The sequence below is a fragment of the Hemitrygon akajei genome, chromosome 4 (genome assembly GCF_048418815.1).
Source record: "Hemitrygon akajei chromosome 4, sHemAka1.3, whole genome shotgun sequence".
Lineage (NCBI taxonomy): Eukaryota > Metazoa > Chordata > Chondrichthyes > Myliobatiformes > Dasyatidae > Hemitrygon > Hemitrygon akajei.
The window spans coordinates 180512786-180538889 of NC_133127.1; the positions used below are offsets into that span (position 1 = coordinate 180512786).

Below are 26104 nucleotides of genomic sequence, written 5' to 3' on the forward strand. Positions count from 1 at the left end.
CTTGAGGAAAGCAGACTGTCAGTAACCTGTCTTTATAGGGCAGGGACCTGTACAACCCACACTTCCAATCTCATCTCAGTGATTAAAACACCTGACTCCAAAGAGTTTTTGTAGATGGCATTACCCCAGAGGTTCACATACTTTTGAAACTGGACTGTGATTGTTTAAATGGTGGACTTAGTATTGATGAGAAGTAGTACAGTGGTTGTGCGTTATTAGTTTAGGCAGATTGTGTTTGTCTATTATTGTGAATTTGATGAAATCAGACCAAATATTTTATGAGTAATTAATACAGAAAACCAAGTAATTACAAAGAGTTCACAAACTGTTTATTTTGACTGACACAGGTGTTCCACATACTATGAATATTTAAAGCAGACTCCTGATTAGCGCTTATCGCGAGGTCCTTGTTCTTTTGAGAACGATTCATCTTGCAGTGTCATTCAGTTAAGCTGCCAATGTTCTGTTAGAATTCCTACGAATACACTCTTTTTTCTGTCTCTACATGGAATCTCTTGTTCCTCCGCACCTGGGTACAGTCATATGTCAGCGCACACTGACAGTACTGTCATGATCCTTACAGGCCTGTGCATCTCTATTTGTTAATTATTGTTTTACCTAGCATCGTTAAGCCCCTGTGCTTTCTGTTTAATCTTGTCAAATTTAATTTAACTGTCACGGTGTGTGCTGACAAGTAACAGAACCCAGGTGCAGAGGAACGACAGACTCCCATGTCGAGACAGAAACAAGAGTTTATTCATAGGAATTCTTACAGAACATCAGTGGCTCAACCAAGTGACACCATGAGACGAATCGATCTTAAAAAAACAAAGACCCGCGATAAGGGCCTTGGAGTCCGCTTTAAATAATCACAATACACTGAAAACCCGTGCCAGTCAAAATAAACTTGTCAAGATGATGCACCATCAATAACTCACTCTGAGACGTAAGAAGCGAGATATCGGCTTTTATTGACTGGAAGAATGAACAACACAACATCCTGGAGAATGAGGCTGGGCTCAGGCCTCAATCGCCTTTATACAGGGGTCTGGGGGAGGAGCCACAGGAGCAGTCAGCAGGGGTCTGTGGGAGGAGCCACAGGAGCAGTCAGCAGGGGTCTGTGGGAGGAGCCACAGGAGCAGTCAGCAGGGGTCTGGGGGAGGAGCCACAGGAGCAGTCCAGACAGGGATATGTAGTTCACCACACAAGACTAAACAGAAAGCACAAGGGCTTAATGACTCTAGATTAAATGATAATTAATAAATATAGGTGCACAGGCCACAGGGCTCATGACAGTTGCCCTGTCATCTTTGGTCTTTATTCGCTTTACTTCTTCCCTTTCCCTTCCTAGACCCTTGTTACTGCCCGTTTCCAATTCTTTTTGTTCAATTGGTACATAATAAAATGATTGGAAGCAACAAGTTTTGTGCCTCATTCTTGACTTCTGAAAGAACATTGAATTAAAAATATCAGAATCCAACAATTTTTGGAATAGTTAATGAGGATGGATAGGAAGATTTAAAGACGGAGGAATTACAGACTAAGTGGATATTTTTAGCATGCAAAGAAAAGAGGCAAGAACTTCCTCTAATTCCAAATTGTCTGAGAAAAAAAACCTAGATATTGCTTCAATACGTCATTGGATGGAAGTAGGGATGAGGAAGCTGCTACATTGCTATTTTCAAAAAAAAAGATCTGTAATTAAATACATGCAAACCAGTAGAATATGAAAATAATTAAATACAAGCAAGCTAGTGAGGTACAATACATTGTGGCTATAAAGCATCTATATTGCGATTGAGTGAGAGAAGTTCAGAATCAGGTTTAGTATCATTGACATATGTCGTGAAATTTGTTGTTTTGCAGTAGCAGTACAATGCAATACATAATAAAAACTATTAATTACAATAATATGCAAATATTTAAAAAAGAAAATCAAATTAAATATGTAGTGCAAAAAGAGAGAAAAAAATACTGAAGTAGTATTTGTGGGTTCATTGCCCATTCAGAAATCTGTTGGTGGAGAGGGTGAAGCTGTTACAAAACTGTTGAGTGTGTGTCCTCAGGCTCCTGTACCTCCTCCTTGATGGTAGCGATCAGAAGAGGGCATGCCCTGGGTGATGGGGGTCCTTAATGATGGATGCCACATTTTTGAGGCATCGCCTCTTGAAGGTGTTCTGGGTGCTGGGGAGGCTAGATGCCCATTGTGGAGCTGGCAGAGTTTATGAGTTACAGCAGCTTTTTCTGATCCTGTGCGATCAGAATATTGTCCGTGGTACATCTGTAAAAAAATTTGTGAGTGACTTTGGTGACATACCAATTATCCTCAAACCCCTAATGAAGTATAGCTGCTGCCATGCCTTCTTTGTAATTGCATCAATATGTTGGGCCTAGGATAGATCTTCAAAAACGTGGACAGACAGGAACTTGAACTGCTCACCCTTTCTACTTCAGATCCATCAATGGGGACTGGTGTGTGTTTCCTCAGCTTCCCCTTCCTTAAATCCAGAATCAATTCCCTGATTGTACTGACGTTGAGTACAAGAATGTTTCTGAGACTCCACTCAACCAGCTGAACTATTGAATTTTACTCCTGTATGCCTCCTCATTTCCACCTGAAATTCTGCCAACAATAATTGTCAGCAAATTTATAGGTGGTGTTTGAGCTATACATAGCCACACAGTTGTGGGTGTAGAGAGAATACAGGAGTGGGTTAAACACACATCCTTGAAATGCGCCGGTATTGATTGCCAGTGAGGAGGAGATATCATTTCTGTTCCCCACTGACTGTGGTCTCCCAATAAGGAAGTTAAGGATCCAGTTGCAGAGGGAGGTACAAAGGTCCAGGGCTTGGAGCTTTTTGATTCAAACTGAGGGTATGATGGTGTTGAATGCTGATCTGTACACAATAAACAGCAGCCTGACGTAGGTATTACTATTGTCCAGGTGATCCAAGGCTGAGTGGAGAGCCAGTGAGATTGAATCTGCAGTAGACCTATTGTGGCAATAGCCAAGTTGCAGTGGGTCCAGCCTTACTTAGGTAGGAGTTAACTCTGGCCATGACCAACCTCTCAAAACACTTCATTACAGTGAAACTAGGTGATGGACGTTGAGGCAGAACATTCTGCTCTTCTTGGGCACTGGTGCAATCGTTAACTTTTTGAAGAAGATGGCAATCTCCGACTGCAGCAGTTGAGAGATTGAAGGAGTCCGTGAACACTCCTGCCAGATGTCTGGCACCCCGATTGTCAGTGCCCTACCAGGTACACCATCAGGGCCTAACACAAGGGTTCATGCTCCTGAAAGATGTTCTGACGTCAGTCTCTGAGACAGAGACCACAGAGTCACCAGGTACTGCAGGGACTGGCACAGGTGTAGCTTTATTTTCCCTTTCATGTAAAAGATATTAAGCTCATCTAGGAGTGAAGCGTCACAGACATTCATGATGTTCAGTTTCACTTTGTTGGAAGTGATGGCCTGCAAACCCTGCCAGAGCTGGCATGCATCAAATTCCATCTCTAACTTCAATCGGAATTTTTTCGCTCTTAAAATAGCCTTCCTGAGCTTCTTGTATAGTTCTGGATCACCAGTCTTGAAAGCCACAGATCTAGCCTTCAGCAGACTAAGAATCCCGTGGTGATCCACAACCTCTGGCTTGGGTATGTCTGGTATGTTCTCAAAGGCACACACTCATCTACACAGACCTTGATGAAGCTGGTGACAACAGTGTTGTATTCATTCAGATTTGAAGATGAATCTCTGAATTGTGCCCAATCCACTGACTCAGAGCAGTCCTGTAAATGTTCCCACACCTTCTTGGTCCTCACCACTGGTGCTGCAGTCTTTAGTCTTTGCCTGTATGTCAGGAGCACAAGTACAGCCAGGTGATCAGACTTTACAAAGTACAGGCATGTGATGGCATTCTTGATTGTGATGTACCAGCGGTCAAGTGTGTGGGGTCCTCTGGTTCCACAGGTGATAGGTTGTGATAAAAGGCAGAGGTTTAAGGTAAAGAAGTCTAGAGGGGATCTGGTTTCACTGAGAGGATGCTTGGAATCTGGAACGCATTGCCTGAAATTTCAGTGGAAGCGGAGTCACAACAATTTAATAGCATCGAAACAAACTCATCAAGGCATAGAAGCAAGATGGGATCCGAACGGATAAGTACATGATGGTTAGTGTGGCCAAAAGGTCTTCTTTTGTTAAACAACATATTATCACTCTATGAAGCAACAAAGGTTATGCTTAAGCTATGTACATTAATAATACATGTTCTTTTTATAGCGTCTGATATATTGGTTACATTGCCAATAATAAGTGCTAAGAATGCATAACTGCACCATGTGCTTATAGAAGTTGAAATTGGAATAGGAATATTATAAGACATAGGAGCAGAATTAGGCCATTTAGCCCATCAGGTCTTCTCCACCATTCTATCTCAGCTGATTTATTGTCCCTCTTAACCCCATTCTCTTGCCTTCTCCCCATAATCTTTGACACCCTTACTAATCAAGAACCTATTAATCTCCACTATAAATATACCAATTGGCTAGCCTCCGCAACCATCTGTGGCAATGAATTCCACAGATTCACCGCCCTCTGACTAAAGAAATTAATGCTCATCTTTGTTTTAAAGGAACGTCCTTGTATTATGAGGCTATGCCCTCAGGTTCTAAACTCCCTCATGATAGGAAACATCCTCTCTACATCCACTCTACCTAGGTCTTTCAATACTCAAACGATTACAATGAGAACACCATGTCGCCCCCAACCAGTTCTTCCAAACTCCAGCAAGTACAGGCCCAGAGCTTTCAAACGGTCCTCATACAGTGGTGTGCAGAAAACAATGCACAATACATTGAAGCTTGATATGTATGGCTCAGCAGCAGAAGACCATGAACGTACACTCAGTGGTCACTCTATCAGTTACAGGAGGTAGCTAATGAAGTGGCCACTAAGGGTAGAATCCACATGACTCACCTCACAACAGTTTTTTTTTAGATACTACTAATCCAAAATTCTTTTTTTCTCCCCCCTCAAAGAATTCTGCTTCTGCTGAAATAGGCTATTCTTCCAAATAAATACAGTGCTGATTTCATTCCTAGGGAGATGCATTGGAAATGTTATTAAAATTGGTCTGTTTTCGATAATTAAAATCAACAGATGTAGCAGTGTCAGGTGACGCATATGTGCTTGCCTGAATGTTGGGGTTAATGCATGTATTATGCACAGTGTGGGTTCTGATCTTTAAATGGCTATTGTCCTTGAAGTGGGCGTTCATATGGATATGACAAAAGAATATGTTTTTCCAAGATGGCACTAAGCTGCAGTCGCCATCAAGGTCGTAGTTCAGACTTAGTTTTTTTTTAGGTCATAGGGATGGATTTGGGGACAGTGAGGGAAGTTGGGGTCAGGTCAGGGTTTTGAGGCAGTGATGTGGAGTGTTAGGGATCAGATTAGGGCTTAGGGACAAGGACGTTGTGGGCAGGCTTACGCTCCACACTCTGAAGGCCCGCGACATGGGCAGGAGATGCAGGACATCCGGTGTTTGGGCCTCTGCTCTGCGCTCGAAAGGCCAGCGATGTGCACGTGGGACAAAGGACATTGTTGTTCAGTTGCTTGTCATGCTGCTCTGCCAAACATTGTGAGAATGCCAGGTGGTGTTGCTACAATCGCAGGCTATCTGCAGCACATCCTTAACTGTGTTGGCTATTAACACAAACAAATCAATAAACAAATCAAAATCTGAGATCTGAATAAGTCTCGGGCGGTGTAATAATTTTTAATGCATTGATATATAATGTATGAAACAAAGGAACGCAATGTTTTGTGCTTCGTGAAGACCTGGCTGACGGAGGAGATACCTGTATGCCATCAAGCCCTCTGGGTTCTCCCTGTTCCGGCCGAACAGGTCGAAAAACCTCTCTGGGAAGAGTAAAGGAGGAGGGTAAGCTTCATGGACAACAATGCTTGGTGTGACCCCCAGAATGTGCATGCACTCAAATCCTTTTGTTTCCCAGACCTGGAGTACCTGGTGCTGCTGTGCAGACCCTACTGGCTGCCGAGGGAGTTCATGGCTGTTATCATCACAGCATTGTACATTCCCCCCACAAGCTGATACTGACCTGGCTTTCAGGGAACTGTACGAGACCGTCAACACGCTGGAAACTACACACCCAGAGGCTGTCTTCATCATTGCCGGTGACTTTAATCGAGTGTCGCTGGCGAAAGTCTCTCTGAAGTTTTGTCAGCACATTCAGGTGAGCACTTGTGGAGATAAAATACTTGACCACAGTTACACTCCCTTCCACAATGCTTACAAAGCTCTCCTTGCCCAGCTTTTGGAAAACCAGATCACTCTTCGATCCTGTTTTTGCCGATGGACAGGCAGAAGCTGAAACAAGAGGTGGCCATAGTTAAAACCGTCCACTGTTGGTCCAACCAATTGGCCTCTGTGCTGCAGGATTCTAATTGGCCTCCATGCTGCAGGATTCTAATTGGCCTCCATGCTGCAGGACTGCTTCAATGACGTCGACTGGAATGTCTCTGAGTTCACTGATGGAGCCATGTGCTTCATCCAGAAGTAAGTCAATGATTTTGTCCCCTAGAGGTCAGTCAGGGTCTTCTTGAACCAGAAACCCTGAACCAATAGTTCCGTGCGAGTAGCACTTACCGCGTGACATAGAGCTTACATTCCCGGTGATCAGCAAGAGCTCAAGAAAAGCAGCTATGATCTGCGCAAAGCTATCAAGGCTGTGAAACTACAACAGATACACCAGAAATTCTGTGGCTGCTAGAAAACTTGAGAACACACACAAAATGCTGGAGGAACTCAGCGGCTCAGGCAGCATCTGTGGAAATGAATATAAACAGTCAATGATACGGACCAATACCCTTCATCAGGACTGAAGGGTCTTGCCTTCACCATGATATATGCTGACCGTCTACTTCCCCCTCCGGATGCTGCTCAACCTGCTGAGTTCCTCCAGCATTTTGTGCGTGTTGAACAACAGTCTTTCTGATGAAGGTACAGGGAAAAGAGTTCCAGAGTTCAGATCCTGCTTCAGAGCAGGGTCAGCATTCCACTTCCAAGTCAGAGAGTGGCCCGTGGATCTGCTGATCTTGTCCTTAGAGGAAAGGTCACAGAGCAATGGAAGCTTACCACATGAAAATGGCTCCTTCAGGAGACCAAGGTCCCCGTCTAAACTAGCCCTGCTTCCGTAAGGCATTGAGAGCTTGGGAGATGTTGTTCGAGCTGCATTTTTAAATAGTGCATACCCCAGTCAGAGTGGACCAGCGACTGAGAGAATAAGTGCTGAAGTAACCCACAGAAAGTGCTGGAGGAACTCAGCAGGACAGGCATCATCAACGGAGAGGAATGAACAGCAGACATTTCGGACTGAGATGAAGGGTCTTGCCCCTCACGCTTAGGACTGTTGATGGAATGGATGCTGCTCAAGTGAGTTGCTTTGTGGTTAATGGACAGTAAATGGGTATGTGCTACAGTATCAAAAATCCAAGAACAGGAGAGTACGTGCATGTTGATTTCCATTGACTCTGGTGGTTAAATTGACTGGAGCCCACTTACATCAATTCTTATTTCAGACTTTTGTTTCTTTTAACACAGGAATAAAATCTTTGCAAAGCCAAACGCCCCAATCAGATTCACTCCTAGTTATGCAAATAACCCTGACACTCAGATACCACAGTGAGCCAATAAAGACAAGTATTAATGGACATTTATAAGAATTGTTATGGTATGTTTCTTAACATCTTGTCCTAATTAGGTACAGCTAAAGGGATTTCCTTCTAAGAACATTGAACATTATGGCACAGCACAGGACATTTGGCCCATGAAATTCGGCCAACCTTTTAACCTACTCGAAGATCAACCTAATTTTTCCCTCCATTTCTATCTAAGAGTTACTTAAATGACCCTCATACACTGTATTGGCCTCCAATGTATTCCTGGCAGGGCTATCCATGCACCCACCACTCTGTGTAAAAAACTTACTTTCCATTTATTTATTGAGAGACAGTGCAGAATTGGCCCCTCCCAGCCCTTCCAGCCACGCCGACCAGCGATCCCCCGACATAATCTGAGCCAAATTACAATGACCAATTAACCTGCCAACCAGTACGTCTTTGGACTGGGGGAGGAAACCAGAGCACCCGGAGGAAACCCGCACGTTTACAGGGAGAACATACAAACTCCTCCACAGGCAGCAGCAGGAAATGAACCCTGGTCACCTGTGCGTGTGGTTAGCACTACACTACCATGCCACCCTAAATCTCTGCTTTATCTCTGACACCCCTTCTATAACTTTCCTCCAATCACCTTAAAAGTATGCCCCCTTGTAGTAAGCATTTTCACCCTGGGGATAAGCCTCTGGCTTTCCACTCAGTCTCTGCCTCTTATCATCTTGTACATCTCTATCAAGTCACCTCTCATCCTTCTTCACTCCAATGAGAAAAGCCCTAGCTCATTTCAATAAAATGTCCACCTTTCAAAAAAAAAACAAGTAAAGGGAAATGGCAACAAAGATTCTAATATAGATTCCTCAACATTTATTTTGCTTCACCAAGTAATAACAATAATGGAATCAGACTCACCCTTCCTGCTTACTGACAGGGTTAACCTCCTCACAGTGCAGGGCTCGTTGTTTGTGTGTCGCAGTTCCGTTCAGGTATTGACTCTGCTCTGCTTTTGGACTCTGGACCATCTCACCAAAGCCCTCCAGAAGCTTTAGCTCCCCTAGACCCCTAGATCCAACCAATGGCTTGACGTGCCCATTTAATCTCCCTTCAGGAGCATCCATCTTCTGTGCAAGTTCCACCTCAATTTGATTTTTGCTTTTCATGTTTTTATTGTGATTGACGTTTCTGAAAGAAAATTAAGTGGGAGTCAGTCTCAACAGGTATACAATGTATTTCTTTTAGATTTAAAAGAATAGAGCAATTATAACAGATAAAATGAGCAGCTATATACATTTAGTGGCCACTTTATTAGGTACATCTGCTTGTTCATGCAAATATCTAATCAGCCAATTGTGTGATAGCAACTCGATGCTTAAAAGCATGCAGGCATGGTCAAGAGATTCAGACCAAACATCAGAATGGGGAAGAAATGTGATCTAAGTGACTTTGTGGAATGATTATTGATGACAGATGGGGTTGCTCGAGTATCTCAGAAACTGCTGATATCCTGGGATTTTCACGCACAGCAGTCTAGAGTTTAAAGTGAATAGTGTGAAAAAAAAAATAAATTCCAGTGAGTGGCAGTTCTGTGGGCAAAAGCACCTTGTTAATGAGAGAGGTCAGAGGAGAATGACCAGACTAGTTCGAGCTGACAGGAAGGCGACCGTAACTCAAATAACCACAAGTTATGATAGTGGTGTGCAGAAGAGCGTTTCTGAACACACAACATATTGAACCTTGAACTGGATGGGCTACAGCAGCAGAAGACCATGAACATACACTCACTTTATCAGATACAGGAGGTACCTAATAACATGGCCACTAAGTTGATATAAACTTTGACAAGCTTCTATAAATACACAATGGAGAGTATCTTCACTGGCTGCATCACAGCCAGGCATGGAAACACCAATGCTTAAGAACTGAAAAATCTATAAAAAGTGAAGGATACAGCTGAGTTCATTACAGGAATGCTGCTGGTGCCAAACAGAATCGGCCATTCCTTTGGGTTAATCAGATGCATGGAGAGGGGGAGTTTGCTACATGGGCAACAGCTTGCTCTCCACAATGTACAGCCCAGACTCGTGTATCTAGACAGTTAGGCCACAACATCCATCGCCGACCCTGACCAACGGAGGCCTAGTTTTTCTATTTGCAGTTTACCTTCTTTTGCACATTGGTTCCTTGTTAGTCTTTGTTTGTATGTAGTTTTTCATAGATTCTATTCTTTTTATTCTGAACACCAGCAAGAAAATTAATCTCAGAGTGGTGTATGGTGAACTTTGACCAATGAATCTAGATTTTAAAAAAGCTTACTTAAAATAAGTAAAATGGATGGAAACACTCACTAAATGAAAGCCTGATTAGCCACTAACGATTATCCCACTGACCCATCACACAAGGCTGCTATCTCAGCCAAACAGCACCAGCCCCACTTGTAATTCATCCCAGTTCCTTGCAATCCAGCTAGATTCAACAACCAAGGCTCAACATTAAAGCATTTGGCCATCACATAAAACAAACATTTGTGCAGTCACCTACTGGGCGTACAGCTGAGACCTCAACAATGCTTTCCAGTATGGTTACATTGACATCTTGTGGCAATCACAGGTATTGTTACCACACACTGTTCATAGAACATACAACATAGGGACTGACCCTTCATCTCATGATATCTGTGCTGAACATGATGCCATTAAATTAATCCCTTTGTCTGCACATGATCTAGATCCCTTCATTCCCTGAAAAGTCTTGTACCTGTTTGAAGTTATAAATTAAAACCATATTTTCACATGCACGGTTCAAAGTAATTATCCAAGTGCACACGTCACCTCATACTAAACTGAGATTTGTTTTCTTGTGGGCATACTTAGTAAATCCAAGAAACACAACACAATCAATGGTAGACCGTGCCCAACAGGATGGATGAACAACCAATGTGCAAAAGACAACAAACTGTGCAAATATACTACAAAAAAAATTAATAAGCAATAAATAGCAAGGACATGATATGAAGATTCACAGAAAGTGAGTCAATAGATTGTGGGAACAGTTCGATATAGGGACGATTAAAGCTGAGTGAAGTTATCCCTCTGGTTCAAGAGCCTGATGGTTGAACTGTTCCTGAAGCTGCTGGTGAGCGTCCTGGGGCTCCTATACCTTCTTCCTGATGGAAGCAGCCAGAGGAGAGCATGGCCTGAGTGGTGGAGTCTTTAATGATGGATGCTGCCTTCCTCTGACAGCAGTCTTTCTAGGTGTATATTCGATAGTGGGGAGGGCTTCATTTCTGATGGATTGGGCCGTATTCACTACCTTCAATCTCATATACACTGATTTGTTACCACCTTTGATTCACCCCACAACAGTGGTGTCATCAGCAATCTTGAATATGGCATCGGAGCTGTGCTTAGCCATACAGTCAGTGTAAGTGAGTAGAGCAGGAAGTTAAACACACAGCCTTGTGGCGCACCGGTGCTGATGGAGATCGTGGAGGAGATGTCGCTGCCAATCTGAACTAATTTGGTAAGGAAATCAAGGATCCAATTACACAAGGAGATACTGAGGCTAAGGTCTTGAACCTTATTGATTAGTTTTGAGGGGATTATAGTATTGAATGCCAAGTATAGTCAATAAAGAACATCCTGATGTATGCCTCTTTGCTCCAGATGCTCCAACGTAGAGTGTCGAGCCAATGAAATGACAAGATGGTGGCACGACGCAGTTTGCAGCGGCCTCTCCAGAGTTGTTGTCTGTTATTTGTCAAGCAGGGTGCCGTGCACAATCCTAATCCGATGAAAAACGGATGTGGCAGCACGGAGGAACATCTTGAAGTCTCCAGGAAGGCCTTCTTCGTTGCTGCTGCTGTTGTGAGGTCCGGGTCTCTGCTGGGAAGAACAGGCCCCTAGTCCTCGGGGTCGTGTTGCCGGTGGCGGGGGCGTCATAGTGCGCTCGGCAGAGGCTGTGTCGGAGGGGATGGTCAGAGGCTCGATGGAGTCTGCTGTGGTTGGGGTGCTTTCACTGTGTGCTGCGTCTGCGAGGCTGGGTCCGGCGGCACCATGGAAGTCCATAATGGGGGTATTCCCTTCTGCCACCTGCGTGGGATGACAAGTCTATCGGGACCCTGAGGACTTGTGGAAACTGTGTGGTGGTTTCTTTGGAACCTATAGTCTTTTAACATCTTTGGACTATTTTTACTGTGCCCATGGTCTGTTTTTTTTAATCAATTATGCTATTGTTTGCACTGTTGTAACTATGTGGTTTTGTGTAGGTCTTGTGGCTTTAGTTTTTGGTTTTTTGGGTGGTAGAGTTGGTCTCCTGACTGGGTGTGTCTGGGTAGTCTTGTTTTGTCCGGTGGGTTTGGAGCTCCTTTCCGGGGAACGCGCTAAGATGGTAGCGCAATATTAATACGCAGCAGCCTCTCCGGACTCTGGATTTGGAGATTGCCAAACATTATGTGGATTTTCTGGTGTAGTCTGTTTTGTCGTGTGCTTTTGTGATATCATTCTGGAGGAACGTTGTCTCATTTTTTAATGCACACTGCATTGCAGTTGTGGTTTCTAAATGACAATATACTGAAATTCAATTCAATTCAATTCTGCTGTGGACCTGTTGAGCAGGTAAGCAAATTGGAGCAGATCCAAGTTGCTTCTCTCCAGGAATTGATATGTTTCATCACCAACCTCTCAAAGCAGTTCACCACAGTGGATGTACTGTAAGTGATACTGGATGTTAGTCATTGAGGCAGGTTACCACATTCCTCTTAGGCATCAGTATAATTGAAGCCTGCTTGAAGCAGCAGGGTACGTCAGACTCCTGAAGTGAGAGTTAAGCTTATTAGTCAACACTCCAGCCAGATGATCAGCATAGGTCTTTAGTTCTCGGCCAGATTCCCCATCTGGTCTGGACGATTTCCGTGGGTTCACCCTCCAGAAGGATTCTCTCATGTCAGCCTCCTAGACTGAAAGCACAGCTTCAGCAGGGGCTGTGGAGGTCTGTGAAGTTACCTTGTCTCTATGGTCACAGTGAGCATAGAAGGCATTCAGCTCATCTGGGAGGGAAGCCTTCTTTTCACCTATGTCACTTCATTTCACTTTGTTAGAGGTGATAGCATTCAAATCCTGACAAAGCTGTCGAGTTTCCCTCGGTGATCCAAGTTTGGTCCGGAATTGCCACTTCACACATGAAACAGCTTTCCAGAGATTGTATCTGAACCTCTCATATCATACTTGGTCTCTGGACTTGAATGCCACTGGTCTGACCTCAACAGTCCGAGGATCTCATGGTTCATCCAGGGCCTCTGTTTGGAGAATATTCTGAATGGTTTGTGGGGACATAGAGTCATAGAGCACTGCATGATCCATCTAGTCTGTGCCAAGCTGTTAGTCTGTCTACTCTCATTGCATCATTCCCCTTAGTCCGCGGTTGCTTAATCTTTTAAAAGTTATCTATCTCACTTTTAAATTCCTCCTCTGAAGTAGTCTCCATAACCCTCCAGCGTAGGGAATTGCAGAGATGCATCACTCTCTGTGAGAAAAAGTTCCTCAGTTTTAAATGACCATCCCCTTACCTCACAACTACATTCTCTCATTTAAGACACCTGTGCTAGTGGAACTATCTCGAGATCTGTACTGCCTTCCCTTTAGGACTTAACTGGTATCATTTCAAAGGATCTGTCTTTGATCCAACACCTAAGTGAAATCTAGAAGAAAGCACAGCAACACCTCCACTTCTTTAATAGTTTGTGAAGATTCGGCATGACATCTAATACTTTGACAAAATTCTATAGATGTGTAGTGGAGAGTATATTGACTGGTTGCATCACAGTCTGGTATGGAAACACCAATGCCCTTGAATGGAATATCCTACAAAAAAAGGTAGTGGATACAGCCCAGTCCATCACGGGTAAAGACCTCCCCACCAATGAGCACATCTACATGGAGTGCTGCCTCAGGAAAGCAGTAACCATCATCAGCCATCCCAACACCCAGGTCATGTTCTCCTCTCACTGCTGCCATCAGGTACAAGAGCCTCAGGACGCACACCACCAAGCTCAGGAGCAGTTATTACCCCTCAGTCACCAGGCTCCTGAACCAAAGGGGACAGTGTCACTCAACTTCACTCGCCCGATCACTGAAATGTTCCCATGACCTCTGGGCTCACTTTCAAGGGCTCTTCCTCTCATGTTCTTGGTAGTTAATTGTTTATTTATTTATTATTATTATTTCTGTTTTTTTCTATTGTAGTTGCACAGTTTGTTGTCTTTGCATGTTGATTACTTGTCTGCCCTGTTGGGTGTGGCCTTTTATTGATTCTATTATATAACCATATGACAATTACAGAACGGAAACAGGCCATCTTGGCTCTTCTAGTCCGTGCTGAACGCTTACTCTCACCTAGTCCCACCAACCTGCATTCAGCCCATAACCCTCCATTCCTTTCCAGTCCATATACCTATCCGATTTTTTTTTAATGTCAATATCGAACCTGCCTCTACCACTTCTACTGGAAGCTCATTCCACAGAGCTACCACTCTCTGAATAAAGAAGTTCCCCCTCGTGTTACCCCTAAACTTTTGCCCCTAACTCTCAACTCCTGTCCTCTTGTTTGAATCTCCCCTACTCTCAATGGAAAAAGCCTACCCACGTCAACTCTATCTATCCCCCTCATAATTTTAAATAACTCAAGTCCCCCCTCAACCTTCTACACTCCAAAGAATAAAGACCTAACTTGTTCAACCTTTCTCTGTAACTTAGGTGCTGAAACCCAGGTAACATATTAGTAAATCTCCTCTGTACTCTTTCTATTTTGTTGACATCTTTCCTATAATTCGGTGACCAGAACTGTACACAATATTCCAAATTTGGCCTCAGCAGTGCCTTGTACAATTTTAACATTACATCCCAACTCCTATACTCAATACTCTGATTTATAAAGGCCAGCATACCAAAAGCTTTCTTCACCACCCTATCCACATGAGATTCCACCTTCAGGGAACTATGCACCATTATTCCTAGATCACTCTATTCTACTGCATTCCTCAATCCCCTACCATTTACCACGTATGTCTTATTTTGATTAGTCCTACCAAAATGTAGCACCTCACACTTATCAGAATTAAACTCCATCTGCTATCTTTCAGCCCACTCTTCTAACTGGCCTAAATCTCTCTGCAAGCTTTGAAAACCTACTTCATTATCCACAATGCCACCTATCTTAGTATCATCTGCATACTTAATAATCCAATTTACCACCCCATCATCCAGATCATTAATGTATATGACAAACAACATTGGACCCAGTACAGATCCCGGAGGCACACCTCTAGTCACCGGCCTCCAACCTGACAAACAGTTATCCACCACTACTCTCTGGCATTTCCCATCCAGCCACTGTTGAATCCATTTTACTACTTCAATATTAATACCTAACAACTGAACCTTCCCAACTAACCTTCCATGTGGAACCTTGTCAAAGGCCTTACTGAAGTCCATATAGACAACATCAACTGCTTTACCCTCGTCAACTTTCCTAGTAACCTCTTCACAAAATTCATTAAGATTTGTCAAACATGACCTTCCACACACAAATCTATGTTGACTATTCCTAATCAGACCCTGTCTATCCAGATAATTATATATACCATCTCTAAGAGTACTTTCCATTAATTTACCCACCACTGACATCAAACTTAAAGCCCGATACTTGCTAGGTTTACTCTTAGAACCCTTTTTAAACAATGGAACCACATGAGCAATACGCCAATCCTCTGCCACCATCCCCGTCTCTAATAACATTTGAAATATTTCTGTCAGAGCCCCTGCTATTTCTACACTAACTTCCCTCAAGGTCCTAGGGAATATCCTGTCAGGACCTGGAGACTTATCCACTTTTACGTTCTTTAAAAGCGCCAATACTTCCTCTTCTTTAATCATCATAGTTCCCATAACTACCGTACTTGTTTCCCTTCCCTTACACAATTCAATATCCTTCTCCTTAGTGAATACCAAAGAATAGAAATTGTTCAAAATCTCCACCATCTCTTTTGGCTCCACACATAGCTGTCCACTCAGATTCTCTAAGGGACCAATTTTATCCCTCACTATCCTTTTGCTATTAATATAACTGTAGAAACCCTTTGGATTTATTTTCACCTTACTTGCCAAAGCAACCTCATATCTTCTTTTAGCTTTTCTAATTTCTTTCTTAAGATTCCTTTTACATTCTTTATATTCCTCAAGCACTCATTTACTCCATGCTACCTATATTTATTGTAGATCTCTCTCTTTTACCGAACCAAGTTTCCAATATCCCTTGAAAACCATGGCTCTCTCAAACTTTTAACCTTTCCTTTCAACCTAACAGGAGCAAAGATTCTGTACCCTCAAAATTTCACCTTTAAATGACCTCCATTTCTCCATTACATCCTTCCCATAAAACAAATTATCCCAATCCACTCCTTCTATATCCTTTCGCATCTCCTCAAAGTTAGCCTTTGTCCAATCAAAAATCTCAACCCTGGGTCCAGACCTATCCTTCTCCATATTTATATTGAAACTAATGGCATTGTGATCACTGGACCCGAAGTGCTCCCCAACACATACCTCCGTCACCTGACCTATCTCATTCCCTAACAGGAGATCCAACACTGCCCCTTCTCTAGTTGGTACCTCTATGTATTGCTGCAAAACCTATCCTGCACACATTTTACAAACTCCATACCATCCAGCCCTTTTACAGAATGGGCTTCTCAGTCTATGTGTGGAAAAGTAAAATCTCCCACAATCACAACCTTGTGCTTACTACAAATATTTGCTATCTCCTTGCAAATTTGCTCTTCCAATTCTCGCTCCTCATTAGGTGGTCTATAATACACCCCTATAAGTGTTACTACACCTTTCCCATTCGTCAATTCCACACAAATAGTCTCCCTAGATGAGCCCTCTAATCTATCCTGCCAAAGCACCGCTGTAATATTTTCCTCTGACAAGTAATGCAACACCTCCCCCTCTTGCCCCTCCGATTCTATCACACCTGAAGCAACAAAATCCAGAAATATTTAGTTGCCAATCACACCCCTCCTGCAACTATGTTTCACTAATAGCTACAACACCATATTTCCAGGTATCAGTCCATGCTCTAAGCTCATCCACCTTTCTTACAATGCTCCTAGCATTAAAATAAATGCATTTAAGAAATTTTCCGTCTCTTACTCTCTGTTTATCCCAAATGGTGCAAACAACTTCACTATCCTCTTTTTCTTCCTTCTCCCCTACATCTTCGGTCTGAGCGCTCCCCTTCTCTGTCACCTGCCAATCCTCCCTCACACACTGTCTACTAGCTTTCTCTATTTGTCAACTAACCTCCACTCTCCTAGTCTCTTCAATTTGATTCCCAACCCCAACCATTCTAGTTTAAAGTCTCCTAAGTAGCCTTAGCAAATCTCCCCGCCAGGATATTGGTGCCCCCTAGGATTCAAGTGCAACCTGTCCTTTTCATACAGGTCACACCTGCCCCAAAAGAGGTCCCAATGATCCAGAAACTTAAATCCCTGCCCCTTGCTCCAATCCCTCAGCCACACATTTATCCTCCACCTCATTCCATTCCTACTTTCACGTGGCACAGGCAGTAATCCTGAGATTACTACCTTTGCAGTCCTTCTTCTCAACTCCCTTCCTCTCCCTATATTCTCCTTTCAGGACCTCTTCCCTTTTCCTACCTATGTCATTGGTACCTATATGTACCACGACCTCTGGCTCCTCACCCTCCCACTTCAGGATATCTTGGACACAATCAGAAACATCCCGGACCCTGGCACCAGGGAGGCAAACTACCATCTGAGTCTCCTGACTGCGTCCACAGAATCGCCTATCTGACCCCCTAACTATGGTTCATGGATTTACTGAGTATGCCTACAAGAAAATGAATCTCAGGGTTGTATATGGTGACATATATGTACTTCGATAATAAATTCCCCTTGCACGTTAAACTTTGAGTAAATTTATGCCTCATTCTTCTAAACTACAAGGAATAAAGATCTAAGTTCCTCATTTGCTCTTTAAAGGACAACCCTCTCAACCATCAGGGGTAGTGACTCTCATCTGAATTATCTCCAATGGCAGTGAATTCTTTCTTAAATAAGGGGACCAAAGCTCTGCATTATATTTCAGGCCTCATTAACATCCTCCACAAATACAACACTTTCCAAATTCCTTTCCCCTGGCTGATATTAGAGGTCAGGGCCCATATGTCCTTAGGATGGGTGCCTGAAGACTGAGGCCAATTGACAGCAAGCCTGAAAGTTTAGTGCCAAGGACTAGTGGTTGGAGGGCTACAGGTGGCCTCCCTGGCGGTTGGAGGCTTGTCCATGTGTGTGCCAGCGTGGGAAGGTGGGAGAGGGCTTGTCTTGCTGTTGTTGCTGCTGCTGTTTGCATTGTTCTCCTGAACAATGTGAGCATGCTATATTGGCGCCTGAATACGCGGCAACGTTTGCAGGCTGCCCCCAGCACGTCCTTAGGTCGTGTTATTTGTTAACACAATTTATGCATTTCACAGTACGTTTCGATGGACATGTGGTAAATAAATGAATCTGGATCTGAAGACAAGAATACCACTTGCCATGCCAACTCCCGAAAAGATGGTGGCACTTTCGATTGTAGTGGCTTCTAAGGGGTCAACTGAAGAAGTTTTTCTACTTTTCAAATGTACGTTTTACAATCACAAGACCCTGCTGAACATTAAGAACTTAAAGTACCACAGGTCTGTCCCCATCCGCGAGTTGCTCGTTGGCAGAGGAACCGAAGGAGCTGGGCTTGGTTTGCTCTTCCCTGCATCAGGGAGGAGTCAGAGCATGCAGACGGTGTGCAGTCTAACAGCCAGTTATCTTTCTTGTCGCCTTTCCTGAGATTCCAAGACCCTGTTGGACAATGTTAATGTGGAATGCTGTTATTAGCGGCTGGCGGGGGCGCCGCATGGCCTCAGTCATGGCGAGGACTAGCCTCAAGCTGCAGTATTGACTGTTTACAGCCTCCCAGGAGAGAGGTGTCAGAGTTAGTGTGTAAGCTGGAGTTGGTGCTGCTCCCCACTATTCGCTTGGCAGCAGAAATGCTGTAGTGTGTTCAACTGTAGATTTCTGCAATTTTCATGGAGTCAGGGTCTCGGACTATATTCACTTGTGTGACTATTTTACTGATATCTTATACGTGCTTGCTATCTTATATGGTCTTGTGCTGTATGTGACTGTTGGCCCTCTGATTTGCACCTTCACCACAGAGTAATTCTCTTTCTTTTGGCTGTATTCATGCATGTTCATGTCTGGTTGAATGAAAATTCAACTTGAACTCATGATTCTTCCACATGAACACTTAAATCCTTCGATATTTCACACAACTGCCATAATTTTAATAAACCTGCTTTTAGATTCCTCGTTATTAATTGCACGACCTTACACTTCCTCATATTAAATTCCCTCCACCAATATTCCCTCTAACTTGTAATGACCAGTGTGCACAAAAACCTTTTGCTGTGCAATTTTTTGCCCAGTGACAACAACACGTGCACACTGAAATGTACAGTGGAAGTAAACCTGAAGCTGTACTAAGGATAATAAGCTACCAAGATAAGTTTGTTGTTCTTTGTTTAAAAGTAGTAAAATAACTGTCAATAAGTACTTTGATCTCCTCTGGATTTGATCATTTTCACTCTCGTTCATCTGCACTCTCACAAAACATACATAGCAGGCGTGAAAAGAAAGATTTTCTCGCCAGAGCATTTGTATATTGTCCATATGTGATTTGCTTGCTAAATGACACTTAAAAAAGTCAAGTTTCCAAATATTACTCCCTTCTTCCCACTTGCAAATTCCCCAGCAACTTTTGCATCATGACAATAGATGGAGGTAACACAAGTTTCTGCATTGTATGCAAATATTTCTCATAGCTGCATGTTCCTAGTCTCACAAGGTTTCAGTGTAGCAGTTTCTACTGTTTCATTAAGCCATTCTGCTTTAAATGAACCAGCAGTTCTTTTGCGCTTCACACCTTTTGCTTCTTTGGAATTTGACATGGTGAATCAATAATTTCTTCAGTAAAAACAGTATAAATAAGCCAGTTCTAAAATCTGCAGACAAATCACTGCAAATGTTGTCAACACTGTCCACATCAGAAACTGGAAAAGGAAAGGTGATTGTGTACAATCTTGAAATATACTTAACATGCCAGCGAGGTAGAGAGTGACAACCTTCTGTGCGCACTTTAAATTCCTCTGTGCGCTAGTAGCAAACGATATGTGTGCACAGTCATAAGCACACACCTTAGAGGGAGCTTTGCCTTCTGCCAAGTTTCCACCAGTTCCCCAACCTATCTATAATTGCATTGAAAAGTTCAAATATCTTCATTGAAAAATGCCCTCCCACTCACTGCTAAGACAATTGATGGCAGATTGTGACAAAGAGGTGTGTAGGAGTGAGGTGGATCAGCTGAGTGCTGTCACAATAACAATCTTGCACTCAGTGTCCGTAAGATCAAGGAATTAATTGTGGACTTCAGGAAGTAGAAGTCAGGAGGACACACGCTGGTCCTCATCAGGGGGTCAACAGTAGAAAGGGCGAGCAGCTTCAAATTCCTCAGTGTCAATATCTCAGAGGATCTATCCCGAACCCAACATATTGATGCAATCACAAAGAAGGCACACCGGCAGCTATACTTCACTAGGAGTTTGAGGAGATTCGGCATGTCAGCAAGGACTCTCGCAAATTCCTACAGATGTACTATGGAGAGCGTTCTGACTGGTTGCATCAGTCACTGTCTGGTGTAGAGACTTCAATGCACAGGATCACAAGAAGCTGCAGAGGGTTGTCAACCAGCCAGCTCCACCATGGGCATGAGCCTCCCCGGTAGCAAGGATGTCTTCAGAAGGCAGTGCCTTAAGAAGATGGCATTCATCATTACAGACCGTCACCCCCCCCCCCCCCCCAGGACATACCCTCTTCTCATTCTGCCATTGAGGAGGAAGAACAGGAACCTGAAGACCCACATTCAACACTCTAGGAACAGCTTCTTACCCTCTGCCATATTTCTGAATGGTCCATAAACCCATTATTATTTACCTCACAATTTTGCTCTCTTTTGCACCAGTTATTTAAAAATATTTCTTATTTAACCTTATTGTCATATTTTTTATTTCACCCAACTGTTGCCACAAAACAATAAATTTCACAACATGCATCAGTGATAATACTAATGATTTTGATTTTGAAAGGAACTATCGACATTTTGGGTTGAAACCCTGCATCAGAACTAAGAGAGAAGGTGATATGGTGAGTATAAAGAAGAGAAGAGGAGAGATGGCAGTTCAAGGGACTGAGGAGGCTATAAGATGTCAGACAGGTTGTGTCAGGTAGGAGAGGGGATGGAGGTCCAATTGCATTTAAGGAACTCAGGTTCAAGGCTTGGAGTTTGGGGTCCTGCCATTGGCTAGTCCTGGGGTCAATACCGAAGACTGAAGACTTAAGGTCAACCAGAAAGCAGGAAGTTGAAGCCCTATGGATGAAGACATGAGTCGACAAGTCTGAGAACCCACTGGGGAAGTCAGATGCCCATTGTCTGTGAATCCATGAGTCCATTAGAGGCCAAAGGGAGGGTGTGAGGGTGTGAGGGTGTGAGAGAGAGAGGGTGTGAGTTAGCGAGTGAGTGGGTGGGCGTGAGTGAGTGAGTGTGTGTGTGTGTGCGTGCACACGCACAGCTGAAGAAACAGGGATTATTTTGCTGTTGTTTCGTTGCTTGTGTTGTGCTGTGTATTCGGACCTTGCTGAGTATCCTGGGCACCACAGTGGGTGGCCACACTTGCAGGCTGTTCCCAGCACATCCTTAGCTAACGCAAATGATGCATTTCACTGTGTGTTTCAATACACACATGTTAAATAACTTAATCTGAATCTGAATCAGCTCCCTCACAGTTGGAGCAGATGTCCAGCCTACTGCTGGGAAACCAGTTCTCAGCACTCCAATTCGCTAGACACTGCCTGGGAGATTTTCCATGAAACGTATTATCCAGATTAGCAGGGTTTATTTGCTGTTAACAGCACCGCTTGTACTGTGGTTCAGTAATCTTTGCACCAGATTTTGTTTAATCTTAAGATTTACTGTAATTGGAGGATTCAAGAAACTTTTCTGGAGATTTCTATTCAGAATCTCATGGGAAAGTATTAAAATGAATTCTAGTTAACTTTAACTGAGAAAAGAAAGAATGGCAAAGATCAGCAAAAGTAAAAAAGATATTTCTATTCTTTCATAGCCATAACCCTAAATGCTCATGCATTTTCTTGCCTACGTAGATTCCAAAGCTCGTGCAGCAGGGAGGTGGGGGGGGAGGGGAGCATGGAGAGGGGCATGTGAATGACATGATATTGCCCGCTTGATAATAACATAGAACCATCAGGCTCTTGAACCAGGGTGGGGAACATCATAAAGGACTCCTCCCATCCTGCGCACGGACTGTTTGATCTGCTTCCATCTGGTAGGCGCTTCAGATCCCTCTAGACTAAGACTAATAGGCATTGGAGAAATTTTTTCCCTACTGCGGTCACTTTGCTGAACAGTTAACTGCCGGTTAACTGTCGGCTAACTATTACTTGGATTGCACTACCTGTATGTATAATCTATATTTTCACTTATATTTATCATTATTATTGTTATGAGCAGAGAGACAACATCTGCCGGAAGTAAATTCCTTGTATGTGCATAGGTACTTGGCGATTAAAGTCTGATTCTGATTCTGATTATTTCATTCAGCTTCACTTGCCCCATCACTGAACTGTTCCCACAACCAACAGACTCACTATTGAGCGCTCTTCGTCTCATGTTCTCAACATTTCTAACTTATCTATTATCTTTCTTCCTTTTTGTATTTGCACGATTTGTTGCCTTTTGCACATTGGTTGGTGGGCCACCCTGTTGGTTGCAGTCTTTCATTGATTCTATTATTTCTTGGATTTACTGAGTCTGCCCTCAAGGGAATGAATTTCAGGGTTGTATATAATAACATACATTGCCTAGTCAGCTCCCTTGGAAGCCACCTCCAACGGGATCCCAACACGAAGCACATCTTTCCTTCCCGCCCTTTCTGCTTTCCGCAGCGATCACTCCCTACACGACTCCCTTGTCCATTCGTCCTCCCCACCCATCTCCCTCCCGGCACTTATCCTTGTGAGCGGAATAAGTACTACACCTGCCCTTACACTTCCTCCCTCACCACCATTCAGGGCCGCAGACAGTCCTTCCAGGTGAGGCGACACTTCACCTGTGACTCGGCTGGTGTGATATACAGTGCGGTCTTCTATATATTGGTGAGACCCAACGCAGACTGGGAGATCATTTCACTGAACACCTACGCTCTATCCGCCAGAGAAAGCAGGATCTCCCAGTGGCCATTTACATTGTATATCAACGATTTGGATTATGGAATAGATGGCTTTGTGGCTAAGTTTGCTGATGATACAAAGATAAGTGGAGGGGCCGGTAGTGCTGAGGAAACAGAGAGTCTGCAGAGAGACTTGGATAGATTGGGGGAATGAAAAAAAAAGTGGCAAATGAATTACAATGTCGGAAAGTGTACGGTCATGCACTTTGGTAGAAGAAATAAATAGGCAGACTATTATTTAAATGGGGAGAGAATTCAAAGTTCTGAGATGCAACAGGACTTGGGAGTCCTCATGCAGGATACCCTTAAGGTTAACCTCCAGGTTGAGTCGGTGGTGAGGAAGGCAAATGCAATGTTGGCATTCATTTCTAGAGGAATAGAGTATAGGAGCAGGGATGTGATGTTGAGGCTCTATAAGGCACTGTTAAGACCTCACTTGGAATACTGTGTGCAGTTTTGGGCTCCTTATTTAAGGAAGGATGTGCTGACATTGAAGAGGGTTCAGAGAAGATTCACTAGAATGATTCTGGGAATGAGAGGGTTAACATATGAGGAATGTTTGATCGCTCTTGGACTGTACTCCTTGGAGTTTAGAAGAATGAGGGGGGACCTCATAGAAACATTTTGAATATTGAAAGGCATGGACAGAGTGGATGTGGCAAAGTTGTTTCCCATGGTGGGGGAGTCTAGTACGAGAGGACATGATTTGAGGGTTGCAGAGCCCCCATTCAGAACAGAGATCCGAAAAAAAATTTTAGCCAGAGGGTGGTGAATCTATGGAATTTGTTGCCACAGGCAGCAGTGGAGGCCAAGTCATTGGGTGTATTTAAGGCAGATTGATAGGTATCTGAGTAGTCAGGGCATCAAAGGTTATGGTGAGAAGGTGGGGGAATGGGACTAAAGGGGAGATTGGATCATGATGAAATGGCAGAGCAGACTCGATGGGCCGAATAGCTGACTTCTGCTCCTTTGTCTTATGGTCTCCTGGCCACACATTTTAATTCCACATCCCATTCCCATTCTGATATGTCTATCCATGGCCTCCTCTACTGTCAAGATGAAGCCACACTCAGGTTGGAGGAACAACACCTTATATTCCATCTGGATAGCCTCCAACCTGATGGCATGAACATTGATTTCTCTAACTTTGGTTAATGGCCCTCCTCTCCTTCTTACCCCATCTCTTATTTATTTATTTGTTTGTTTGTTTATTTATCTTTTTTTTCCTCTCTCTCCCCCTTTTCCCCCTCTGTCCCTCTCATAATGACTCCTTGCCTGTTCATCTTCTTCTAGTGTTCCCCTCCCCCTTTCTTTCTCCCCAGGCCTCCCATCCCATGATCCTCTCCCTTTCTCCAGTTCTGTATCCCTTTTGCCAATCAACTTTCCAGCTCTTAGCTGGAAAATAAATACAAAATAATTGTTTGCATAATTACTCACCCCCTTAAATACATCTATGGCAGCAATTACAGCTTTGAGTCTGTGTGGATAGGTCCCTATCAGCTTTGCTCATCTGGACACTACAAATTTTTCCCCATTCTTCTTTACAAAACTGCTCAAGCTCTGTTAGATTGCATGGGGATTGTGAGAGAAGTCCACCCACAAATTCTCAATTGGTTTGAGGTCTGAACTCTGACTTGGCCACTCCAGGACATTAACTTTGTTGTTTTTAAGCTACTCCAGTGGAGATCTGTTTTTTTGCTTGGGGTCATTTTCTTGCTGGAAAACAAATCTTCTCCCAAATAACAGTTCTCTTGCAGATTGCATCAGGTTTTCCTCCAGGATTTCCCCTATATTTGCTCATTCATTTTACCCTCTACCTTCACAAGCCTTCCAGGGCCTGTTGCAGTGAAGCATCACCACAACATGATGCAGCCACCACCGTGCTTCATGATAGGTAGGGGTGGTGTGTATTTGATGATGTACAGTGTTTGCCTTACACCAAACATAGCAATTAGTTTGATGACCAAAAAGGTCAATTTTTTTCATCAGACCATACAAGTGTGTTCCAGCTGACTTCAAAGTCTCCCACATGGCTTCTGGCAAAATCTAGCCAAGATTTCATATGAGTTTTTTTTCAACAGTGGCTTTCTCTTTGCCACTCTCCCATAAAGCTGCAACTGGTGAAGCACCCGGGCAACAGTTGTTGTACGCACAGTCTCTCCCATCTCAGCCACTGAAGCTTGAAACTCCTCCAGAGTTGTCCTAGGTCACTTGGTGGCCTCCCTCACTTGTCCCCCTCTTACATGGTCACTCAGTTTTTGAGGACTGCCTGTTCTTGGCAGATTTACAGCTGTGCCATATTCTTTCCATTCCTTGACAATTGACTTAACTGTAGTCCAAGGTATATTTAGTGACTTGGAAATTTTCTTGTATCTATCTCCTACCTTGTGCTTTTCAAAAACCTTTTTTTGGAGTTTTTTCCAGGATACTGACTCACCAGCAGTTGGACCTTCCACCTACAGGTGTATTTTTACTACAATCAATTGAAATGCCTTGATTGCACACAGGTGATCCCCATTTAACTAATTATGTGACTTCCAAAACCAATTGGCTGCACCAGTGATGATTTAGTGTGACATATTAAAGGGATGAATGCTAATGCGATCAATTATTTTGTGTTTTATATTTGTAATTAATTTAGTTCACTTTGTAGAGATCTGTTTTCATTTTGATACAAAAGAGTCTTTTTCTGTTGATCAGTGTCAAAAAAGCCAAATTAAATCCACTGCGATTCAATATTGTAAAACAAAAAACATGAAAACTTCCAAGGAGGGTGAATATTTTTTATAGGCACTGTATATGTATGTACTTTGACAATAAATTTACTTTGAACTTTGAACCAGTCTGGTAAATTCTTCTCTGACCTCTCTCATTAACGAGGGATTTTCACCCACAGAATTGCCGCAAACAGGATTTTTTTGTTTTTCACACTACTCTCTGTCAACTCCAGGGAGACTGTTGTGCATGAAAACCCCAGGATATCAGCAGTTT

The 26104-nt window shown here is 43.3% G+C and overlaps 1 protein-coding gene across 1 annotated transcript in view; it reads right to left on the minus strand.

Moving 5' to 3' along the window:
• The window catches only part of oca2 (oculocutaneous albinism II), a 509488-nt gene that overhangs the window by 470389 nt on the left and 12995 nt on the right, over nucleotides 1–26104 (minus strand). The window contains exon 2 of the mRNA XM_073041884.1: nucleotides 8615–8884. Within this exon, the coding sequence (XP_072897985.1) occupies nucleotides 8615–8862 (248 nt within the window). The 5' untranslated portion in view covers nucleotides 8863–8884. The remainder of the gene's footprint in view (nucleotides 1–8614; nucleotides 8885–26104) is intronic.